The sequence below is a fragment of the Pelophylax lessonae genome (assembly GCF_965119305.1).
Source record: "Pelophylax lessonae genome assembly, chromosome: 10".
Taxonomy (NCBI): domain Eukaryota; kingdom Metazoa; phylum Chordata; class Amphibia; order Anura; family Ranidae; genus Pelophylax; species Pelophylax lessonae.
The window spans coordinates 162,787,094-162,799,105 of NC_138777.1; the positions used below are offsets into that span (position 1 = coordinate 162,787,094).

Here is a 12,012-nt window from a genome sequence, read left to right on the forward strand (position 1 = left end):
GTCTTCAGTTTCTGCTTGTTCTTGGGGCATTTTCCCTTCAGTTTTGCCTTCAGCAAGTGAAATGCATGCTCAGTCGGATTCATGTCAGGTAATTGACTTGGCCATTGCATAACATTCCACTTCTTTCCCTTAAAAAACTCTTTGGTTGCTTTCACAGTATGCTTCAGGTCATTGTCCATCTGCACTGTGAAGCGCCATCCAATGAGTTCTGAAGCATTTGGCTGAATATGAGCAGATAATATTGCCCGAAACACTTCAGAATTCATCCTGCTGCTTTTGTCAGCAGTCCCATCATCAATAAATACAAGAGAACCAGTTCCATTGCCAGCCATACATGCCCACGCCATGACACAACCACCAGCATGCTTCACTGATGAGGTGGTATCCTTTGGATCATGAGCAGTTCCTTTCCTACTCCATACACTTCTCTTCCCATCACTCTGGTACAAGTTGATCTTGGTCTCATCTGTCCATAGGATGTTGTTCCAGAACTGTGAAGGCTTTTTTTAGATATTGTTTGGCAAACTCTAATCTGGCCTTCCTGTTTTTGAGGCTCACCAATGGTTTACATCGTGTGGTGAACCCTCTGTATTCACTCTGGTGAAGTCTTCTCTTGAATGTTGACTTTGACACACATACACCTACCTCCTAGAGAGTGTTCTTGATCTAGCCAACTGTAAGGATTTTCCAAACAGTTGATTTGGCCACACCTAATGTTTTTGCTATCTCTGATGGGTTTGTTTTGTTTTTTCAGCCTAATTATGGCTTGCTTCACTCATAGTGACAGCTCTTTGGATCTCATATTGAGAGTTGACAGCAACAGATTCCAAATGCAAATAGCACCCGAGCAACCAGCCGCCACATCCGCCGGCTGGATGGAGTCCCGATCAAAGCCGGATGCGGCTTCGATCGGGTCTCCGATGACGTAACCCGGAGGCGGCGTCCATGACGTCACATCTGGGTTACTTGGCTGCTAAAGGCGCCAGATTTAAAAAGTGAATGTATTCAAAAATGCAGTTTTCGGCATTTTGAATACATTGAAGTATAGTGGAGGGGTCTAGGGTCTTTTACACCTCCATAAAGAGTACCTGTCACTGCCTATTGCTGTCACAAGGGATGTTTACATTGCTTGTGACAGCAATAAAAGTGATCAAATTTTATTTTATTTTTAAAAACCTGTGCTAAAATTAAAAAAAAAATAAAATAAATAGGAAAAAAAAATTTTTTTAGGTTGCCCCCGTCGCCGTGAAGAAAACATATACGGAAGTCACGCTGCAAATGAAATCGCTGTTCAAACCACACATGTGAGGTATCGCCACGATTGCCAGAGCAAGAGCAATAATTTAAAAAAAGAGCTACACTCTAACTCTTAACTGGTAACCGTTAAAATTTTTTAAAGCGTCGCCTATGGAGATTTTTATTGACCGTAGTTTGTCGCCATTCCGCGGGTGTGCACAATTTTAAACCGTAACATGTTGGCTATCTATTTACTCGGCGTGATATCATCTTTTACAATATACAAAAAATGGGCTAACTTTACTGTTTCGTTTTTTTTACATGCAGTGAAATTTAATTTTTCGTAATTTCTCCCAAAAAATGTTGTTTGAAAGACCGCTGCGCAAATACCGTGTGACAGAAAATATTGCAATGACCACCATTTTATTCTCCAGAGTCTTTGCTAAATATATATATATATATATATATATATATATATATATATATATATATAATGTTTGGGGGTTCTAAGTAGTTTTCTAGCAAAAAATACTGATTTTAACTTGTGAACAAAATGTGTCAAAAATGGGCTTGGGGCTAAAGTGGCTATAGTGATCGCCACTAGCTTTTGAGTCCCCTGCACAGACATCATTGAGACAACACTTTGAATCTTCTCAATAAATGCAAAACCTACTCTTAATGAGGTGGAGAGCTGATGTCACAATCTCGACCTTGTGCAATCAAAGAATGCTTTACAATCATTGAGAAGATGCAAAGTGTTCTGCGTGTGTCAAGCAAGCAATGGCAAGGTACGGCATATGCATAGCTACATTGGTCAAAGCTGGACCAATGTAGCTATGCAAACTTTTGCATAACTGGAATTCAGCTCTAAAGCAGAGTTCTACCCAAAAGTTGAGGCTTGCTTATCTGCTTCCCCCGCCCCTCCGGTGCCATATTTGGCACCTTTTGGGGGGGGGGAAGGGGGGGACAGGTACCTGATTTTGACAGGTACCTGTCCCCACTTATGGGAGACTTGGTTGGGGCAAGGTCCCCCGGAAGTTCGGCCCCCCCTCTCCTTCCCCCGCCACTCAGCCATTCGCAAAGCACATGCGCATTGCGCATGTGTAGTAGAGAACCGGCTGTGAAGTTGCCGTTTTCCTTACAGGCAATGGCAGCCGCAGCACCCGAGAGCCGATAGAAGCATCGACGGGGGTGCCGACTTCGCTGATTTCCAGGACAGGTAAGTGTCTTAATATTAAAAGTCAGCAGCTTCAGTACTTGGAGCTGCTGACTTTTAATTTTTTCTTGGGGGGGCTGGACCTTCTCTTTTTAAGCTTTTTTATTAACTTTATCCTTTGGAAAAAGAACTTAAAGCAGTACTTAACTCCCCCCTATGGGTTTCATTTTTTGGTTTATCCTACTGCAGTGCGCTGTTCAGATGATTTAGCCTAGGTCCCACACCACCAATTTGGTCGTCTGCAGCTACCGATCTATTCCAGTTTCAGATAGCCTTCCCTTCCCATTCCCGGAGGTTGCAGGTTGCATTTTTTTTTAAATCTTCCCTTTCTGCGGGTACAGCTGAACATGCAGAGAGATATTGGACGAAAGCAGAAGTGGAGGCAGCCAATAAAAGCCTTAACCCATCAAAGGCACCAGATCCAGATGGCTTTTACGGCCACTATTATAAAAAGTACACAGAAATTCAGTCACCTCATTTTTGCTCCTTTTTTTAATGCCATCAGAAGGGGCACTCCACTGCCTAGATATAATAATGATGCCTTCATTCATGTCATACCCAAAGGATCACGGGGATTGCACAAACTACCGCCCGATATCGCTCATCATGTTGATCTCATAATTATGACTAAAATACTGGTTAATAGGATGAATACCTTTCTTTTCGGGATACATTCACCCTGATCAAGTTGGGTTTTGTCCCGCACAGACAGACATCTGATCTAACCAGGCGATTGGTGGACAATATCTCGGCGCTTAAAACAAATTGGGATGAAATGGGTTTAGAGGAAAGGCATGCTACTATCTCTTGACCTACACAAACTTTTGGATTCCCTTTCCTGGGAATACCTGTTCTATACTTTAGAACACTTTGGATTTGGTGAGAACTTTCTCACAATCATTCACACATTATACAGCGAACCCTTAGCTAGACTGTCGGTCAAAAGATATAGTTCGGATTACCTCACCATACATAGAGGCACCTGGTAGGGATGCTTACTGTCCCCCATCCTATTTATTTTAGCACTAGAATCCCTAGCCATCAAAATACGGTACAACACAGAAATTTTGGTCATACCTTGCGGATACAGGGTGCACAAGTGTGCCCAGTTCGCCGATGACATCTTTATGCTTCTTTCGTCCCCGACCACCTTCATTCCCAATCTTGATCAGGAGTTAGCACTATTTACTATGATCTCTGGACTGAGGGCAAATTATGCTAAGTCTCAGGCACTTAATTTTTCTTTAGAGTAACTTTTTACTTCTACAGCCCAGCTAACTCTCTCCAGCAAAATTTCCTCTTCAAATGGCAGTCAACTGCATTTTCTTACTTGGGCATACAACTGACCTCCTCCATAGATTCTTTATATCATAAGAAACTATCTACCCTATATAAGAAACTACAAAAAGACCTCACCCGGTGAACGTCTAGCATCCCCCCCCCCCCTCGTGGTTCCATAGGCTGAGCTCTGTAAAAATTAATATTCTACCTAGAATTATTTACCTATTCTGTACCTTACTAATAATGATTAATATGTCTGATTAGCATTTTTTTCAGGAGAAGGTACCGAAATTTATTTGGGGGGGGGGGACCTAGACTGAACAGGCGCAAGCTATTTATTCCTAAATTGAGGGGAGGTCTGGGGGTCCCAGATCTAACCAAATATTATTATGCTGCATAACTGGCACGATTGATCCGCTTTCATTCCCAGTGGGTTAACCCGGTATGGATACAGTTGGAATCTTCTCACCTCCCCTCTACTTCAATTAGACACCTGATGTGGCGGAAAGCCAGAAACAGACTGGGTATACTATGTCCGACGCTGTCTTTTTTCCCTTGGCCTATGGGACAGATTGGCCAAAAGTTACAAATTCAAATCCCTCCATACCCCAATGGCCCCTTTGTTGAGAAATCCAATTTTCCCTCTGGGTATCAGTCCCTCCACATTTGACACGGTGTTCCTAGGACACAGCGTGGCCCCGATCTTGGTAAAGAGCCGATGACGTGGCTCTTTGCCCATGTAATCGGCTGTGTCCATTCACAGCCAGTCACGTAAATAGGGAAGTGCTGTTTATCTGTGCCCATCAGTGACCCCAATCAGTGCCCATCAGTAATGCCAGTCAGTGCCTGCTCATCTGTGCTGCCCATCACTGCCCATCAGTGCCGCCTATTAGTGCCCGTCAGTGCCACCTATCAATGCCCATCAATGTGGCACATTAGTGCCTCCTCATCAGTGAAGAAGAAGAATTACTTATTTACAAAATTTACTGACAGAAACTAAGAAAAACTTTTCAGTCTTTTTTTTCCTTTATTTTAGTAAAAAAATAAAAAAAAACCCAGTGGTGATTAAATGACCGTGCAATTGACCGCGCAATTGTCATTCAAAGTGTGACAGTGCTGAAAGCTGAAACTTTTGTGGTTGCTGCCAGAAGAGAATGGTCTTCTACACCTGGTGGACATGCAGCAAAGTAAGGCAGTTTTGGATCCGCACATATAATTTTATCTATTCCCTCACTCAAGTGAATCTATCAAACTTTCCACAGCAGGCGCTCTTAGAGAGGCCGGTGGAGGGGATTCCGCTATATGTGAGACGCCTAATCTCATAGCAGCTAAGATATCCATTGCGCGATCCTGGAGGTCACCCATGGTCCCCTTTGATCTCCTAAAGGCAAAATTCACTTGGATCATGATTAATAAAGGTATGGTGGCTATCCTTTGGGATAAAATGGTCTACTTTGAGAAAACTTGGAATCTCTGGATGAAATACCTGTCAGAATTCACCTTATCTGGATGGAGAGACTGGATCAGGAAACTGAGGCTACAATTTGCACAGGCTTACCAAAAATTGGACAATAGAAGATTGGAAAAATGGCCTGATCTGATGAGCCTGGATTTCAGCTGAAACATTCAGATGGTAGGGTCAGAATGTGGTGTAAACCACATGAAAGCATGGATCCATCCTGACCTGTATCAATGGTTCAGGCTGGTGGTTGTGGTGTAATGGTGTAGGGAATATTTTCTTGGCATGCTTTGGGCCCCTTAGTACCAATTGAGCATTGTTTAAACGCCACTGCCTACCTGAGTATTGTTGCTGACCATGTCCATCCCTTTATGAATACAGTGTACCCATCTTCTGATGGCTCCTTCCACCAGGATAATGCACCATGTCACAAAGCTCAAATAATCTCAAACTGGTTTCTTAAACATGACAATGAGGTCACTGTACTCCAATGGCCTCCACAGTCACCAGATCTCAATCCAGTAGCACCTTTGGGATGTGGTGAAACTGGAGATTCTCATCATGGATGTGCATCTGACAAATCTGCAGCAACTGCATGATACTATCATGTCAACATGGATCAAAATCTGAGTAATGTTTTCAATCTATGCAACAAAGAATTAAGGCAGTTCTGAAAGCAAAAGTGGGTCCAGCCCGGTACTAGCAAGGTGTATCTAATAAAATGGCCGGTAATTGTATATGATGCATGCCTGAGATTTAACTTGTCTGAATTTAAATATTGCTTTGACATCCTCCTATGACTATAAGGAGATCTTATGACTTTAAGTGGTTGTAAACCTCGGACATAAAATCTTATCAAAGCATGTTTCTATATTGTTTACTCACCCCTCTCCAAATCACTAAGTGTAATTTCTCTCTGCTGTCTCATTCCTCTGTTATCTGCACGAGTCTCTTTTGATAAGTTTTCCTGACACCAAGAGGTAAAAAGGTGTTAGATGAGGGACCTCCGCCACACAGACTGTGATTGACAGCCTCAACTCTGTTCCTGTGTGCTGTGGGAAGGGGGTGCTTTCCTTCCCTTCAGTCAGCTTTCAGAGCTCTTGTACAGTGCGTAACTACAGCTCCCTACCCCCTCTTTTTTAAGTCTGAAAAATCCTTTACATCTCTGAGTACAGGACAGATAGCTGGAAATGCACAGGTACAACTTATGCAGGTGGATTTGTTTCACCTTTGATTATTATCTGAGGCCACTCGCTTTACTGGGTATAGGTAAGGGTTTAACAACCACTTTGTATGGTACATCTCTGAGCTAAGAAGAATTTCCAGATGCATTGAGAAAGTGCCAGCCTTATCTTGTGAAACATCTGATGGACATGGGTATCTACAATTATGTAACCAAGGGAATAATATTTTGTAATTAGTTAAATATGATTGTATAACCATCTGCAATGGCCAGTGATGTGTGGCAATTCTTTATAGCAGGGTACTTAAATTCTATATGAAAATAAGCCTTAACTGATGGTCTGTTGCACTTACCAACCCGCACATTTGATTTAATAAACTCTTATCTAATTTGGACCTACTCACAGACTCGTTGATATCTCTTTTTTTATTCACTGTGCACAGGACACCATATTTGTCACAACTGTGGAAAAGATATAGTCAATCAACTCGCCCATTCGCCTGTGCTAAGGCTTGTTTGGGGTGGACCTCAGTATTCAATGTCTTTCAAAAAGATGATTAGCACATATGACTTAACATAAAAATCTAAACTTTTTCTTTAAATGAAAGGATTACAAACTAAGGTAGCAACATAGCAATCCAGTCAGATATTGTGTTTACTAGGCCTTTTTCAAATCCATTTGAAGACCTGGTGAAGACCAAATGTATTGTTTATTTGCAGTGCTATATTACTACGACTTTCATTTGGAAAAAAAAAAATGTTTGGAGCTATACAAAATGAATTTGCGAATAGGATACACATAACTGAGCACCACATTTTGTATGAATTATAAATTACATTTTTTGATGCCATATAAATATGTAACCCCGAGCACATTATAGACAGTTGACTCTCTGTTTGTCACCTAGTCTCTTGTCTGCTTATGAAGATTGTTGTTCTACTGAAGAGAAGGAAAAACTACTTTCAAGCGTGAAATGTGGGAAGCTTCAGAGGTAGGTGATACAAAATGCAGTGCCATACTTTCTGCTAACATTGTATTTGTTTTAACAAATTACTGTATACTTCAGACAAAAACATACTGCTGAGTATTTGCTAGATCTGCACACATTCCTACCAACCTGCAGTCTTCTTAACCACTTGCCGACTGCCGCACGACTATTTACGTCGGCAGTCAGCCCCTCACAGGCAGAGCGACGTAGTACTACGTCGCTAGCCTGTGAGGGTCTAGGGAACGAGCGTGCGCCCCCGGACCCCCCCCGCGCGTGTGACAGGAGGACCCGATGTCCGCTGGTCACTCGGCGATCGTCGGTGCAGAGGGAGAAAGGCAGGCGGCTGATGTAAACAAGCCGCCTGTCATTCTCCCCTGTGTAGAAACAGTGATCATACGGTTCTACTATGTAGGACTGTTGATCACTGTTCCTACACCTCAAGCCACAGCCAATCACAGTTAGAATCATGCCCTAGGGACACACATAACCCCTCCCTCTCAAAAAAAAGTTAACCCCTTCACTGCCAGTGTAATTTTACAGTAACAGTGCATATGTATAGCACTGATTACTGTAGAAATGTCACTGGTAATCCCAAAAGTGTCAAAAATGTCAGTCAAGGGTCCGATCTGTCCGCCGCAATGTTGCAGTACCGCAAAAAAAATCGCAGATCGCCGCCATTACGCGTTAAAAAAAAAAAACCAACAAAAATGACAAAAATCTTTCCCTTTGTTAGTAAACGCGATAACTTTTGCGCAAACCAATCAAAATACGCTTTTTGATGTGAATGTGAAAAATATTGTTATTTTTGCAAAATTGACGCTCATTTTTCTGTTTATAGCGCATGATCAAAAAATCGCACAGGTGATCAAATACCGCCAAAAGAGAGCTCTGTTTGTGGGAAAAAAAGGACGTCAATTTTGTTTGGGTACAGCGTCGCACGACCGCACAATTGTCCGTTAAAGTCACGCAGTGCGTAATCGCAAAATAGGCCCTGGTCAGGAAGGGGGTAAAATCTTCCGGGGCTTAAGTGGTTAAACTCGGATTGTTCAGAAAGTTGCTGGCACTTGCAACATGCAGGATTTCTACTGGTGCACAGATCTACATGGAACGTTTACCTCTGTAAATCTTCTACATCAACCACAAGGTGCTCCAGAGGTGGTACAATTCTTAGCATCTCTGAAACATTTGGAATGTATTTTTGAATATGCTTATCCTCCCTGGCGGTCTGATTATGTCAGAGTTTTTGATCTACCAGCAGTACATTGTTTTGCATGGAAATCTGTTGTTTTATATTTTAGGCCTGTAATTCTTAGGAATAACTCACTTAAATCTATCCAAACTAGAGTCTCGTAGACATCCCGGGTATGATAAAGTTTGAAACACAAAATCATAAATTATAATATAATAATAATACATTTTATTCAATAATATAATCAAACCAAAAACACTGAAATGTGTACAAACAAGGGATCCGATATTACTAGTCACTGTAATGATGGTTTAGTAAACATCTTGGGTATGAAAGATTTTGAAACATGGGACTGCACAAAGTTCGATGTCACAATCGGGACAATAGAATCTGGTTTCCTTTCTTTTTTTCCATCCACTATCCTCTCTCCTCGAGCAACAAACCACGCACATCCTTATAGGTGCTGACTTTTTCTCAGTTGGTGGGACTTAGTCCATGAAGTGACGACCAGTCAGGCGTTCCAGGTTGACAACGCCAACAGCACGACGTCCAGATCTATTCCCAGCCATTGATTGCGTTTGGTGATTCAGAAAGATACTTTAGGCACCTTTTTAAATGACGTCCAAATGAATCACAGGCTTGACATTCTTTTTTTTTTGAGCAGAATGTAGGCATTCCACAAGCATTGCTCAAGAAGATGTTTGAAGATCTTTTTATAGCACTTCTTTTGCTCTTTCCTCATTGCTGGGTAGAATGTCATTGCTTGGTCGGTTCTGTCGACACTTCCATGGTGTTGTTGTAGTCTATCACTACTTGTGACTTCTTTCCCACCTTTCATGCGTACCATAACAATGGAGGTATTATGCACTGTACTCATTAGGCACACATTTTTCTTGTCCCACCATCACAGTGCCATCATTTTGCCTTTCTGCCAGGCAACCATTTCTCCTGTCTTGAGCTTCTTTTTGTCAAATATTGGCAGCATGTTGCGCCGGTTAGCCCTTACTGTTCCATGGGCATCTGTTTTGTTCTGCAGTAGAACCTCATAAAGTTCAGGAGATGTGTAAAAGTTGTCAGTTGTTACACAATAGCCCTGATTTAGCAATGGCTCAATTAGCGAAAGAACAGAAGATGTTGCCATTCCATAATTGCTGTATTTTCGATCGAATCTTGATCCTTTTCCTGTGTACATCACTGAATTCCAAATGTAGCCAGTTGACGATTCGCATAGCATGTAGGATTTTACGCCAAATCGTGCCCTCTTTGATGCAATGTATTGCACCCAACTGAGCCTTCTCTTGTAGGCCGTTAGACTTTCATCTATGCTGATGTCTTTTTCTGGCACATAGCTTAGTTGGAAATTCTGTAGAATCATTTGATTACTTCCCAAATTTTCTTTAGTTTTGATGCAGGATGAGTAGTTTCATCAAAATCTTCATTGTTTTTGAAGTGGAGATATTTCATTATGAGGGAGAATCTGCACTCTGACATGACCGTGCCAAAGAATGGAGTGGCAAGTAATGTATTGGTTGTCCAATACCACATTGGCAGGGGTTTCCCCACCACTCCCTGAAGAATTATTAGGCCCAGAAATTTCCAAATGTCATCTTTGGTCACAGGTTCCCACTTTCTGCATCTTGAAAACTTTTGATGCGTTTGTCTTGGTAACTAATTTTTTAATAACCTCATCAGTCAGCAATAATTGTAGGTATGCCAAGGGCTTGTCATGGTCAATGTCAACTTTCATACCAGGTGCTCCAGTAAATTGGAATCTGGGGGTGCTGCCTGATCGGTACCGCAGTCAATAGAGCACCAAGTTCTCACATCGCTGAGCTCAGTCGCAGAATCGTCGCTGTCGTCACTTTCAGGACCTGGTGACGAATTTTCCCACGAATCACTATCGCTCAGTTCTTCAAATAATTCAGATTCATTGTCGCTGTTTTCCAATTCGTCTAAAAGCGATTTTGAGCTAAAAGAACGCTTTTTGGACACCATGGACGTTCTCAATTTTCCAGGCACAAAGTACTGCAAAAGTACAGGCAGGGCATCGGAAAAACCAGGTGAAAAAACAGGTGAAAACCTGTGGTAAAATGGCTTGATAAAAATCCTAACAGATTACACTGTATCATGTCATTTGTTTTATATATTTTTTGAATCTCCCACCGGTTCCACCTCCCTGCATCGCAGGGAAGGGAATCGGAAGACAGGTGACGGCAGTGGCCTGATCACACAGCGAGGACGGCGGGGGATTGTAGTGGAAGGTAAGTGTGATTGTGGGGTAATCCCGACTGTGGCTCAGGGTTACCGCTTTTGGCATTGTATATTAACACCGAGCCACACTTGGGTATACCGCCAGGGAGGTCAAAGTATAACTAAAAGCAAAACTTTTTTTTTTTAAGTTTTGGATAGTGGAGAGTGATTAGAACACCTGTCAGTTTTTACTGCTGTCTGTGCCTCAGTTAAGGGGATTCACTGTCTCTATTTACATTGTTTACCATTATCATTGAAAATGAAAGTAAAAGAAAATCCTAAATTTTGGGTTGCCCCAGAAAAGTAATGGAGGGGAAATCCTCATATGGGAACACTAGTTCTGGTGACCTGGGGGTCCCCAAGGAATTTCCTTAATTTGCAGGAATTTCCACTCACTTCCTGTTTGGCTGTGGGAAGGGATATCTCCACAATGTGACAAAGATGGCGAAAAAAAATCTGACGGGTTATAGCCCTCCTTTACTCTATCCAAAATGAAAAAAAAATTGCCTATAGTTCTACTTTAATGACTCATGGCTCTGCAAAGATCTGTCCCTTTCCTATGACATTTTACAACTTTCCCTGATGTGTAACAATGGATACATTTTGTTGTGAAATCCTTGATGCAGTTATGTTTCCAGTGACTTAGTATTTTTGAAATCACTGACTGGGAGCAAATACACAAATCAGATGATGCATGCTTAATATTAGTCAAATTACTCAGACATTATTAAAGCCAACTGCAGCTAGGCAGCTATCATTTTTAGAAGGCAGTTGGCAATGGCAGCCTAATTATTTCTCTTACGTTTTATTGACGGACACAGCTCCTGATATTCTTATGGGCAGTCCCAGGGGGTATACTCCCTCTCTCTGCTATAGATGTATATTTTTTCTGCCTAGTTAGGAGTAAGGACCTAGTTCCTTGTTGGGATCTCTGGTCCTGGCAACATTTTTTCTTTTAGATAGATTTTTTTTCTCCTGGTTTTTCCTGTGAGATCTACAATCAACTGATGGACTGGGCGACAGGCTGGATAATCTAGATCCCGTGGTCACCCCAGTCTGACCATGGGACGGTCGAACCCCCGGGTTCCCCTCCTTCCAGTTAGGCATCTCCTCACCTGTCCCCCCATCCTACCCCCCCTCCACTAAGCTGATGCTGTGTGGGTGGTCTGGTACACCTCCTGGGGTAGGGGCTGTGTGGAGGGGGGGGTT

At 42.2% G+C, this 12,012-nt stretch overlaps 1 protein-coding gene across 1 annotated transcript in view; it reads left to right on the top strand.

The window, feature by feature from the left end:
* The window catches only part of MUS81 (MUS81 structure-specific endonuclease subunit), a 235,989-nt gene that overhangs the window by 218,597 nt on the left and 5,380 nt on the right, over positions 1-12,012 (top strand). Inside the window, exon 15 of the mRNA XM_082269643.1 lies at positions 7,284-7,367. Coding sequence (XP_082125769.1) covers positions 7,284-7,367 — 84 coding nt within the window. The remainder of the gene's footprint in view (positions 1-7,283; positions 7,368-12,012) is intronic.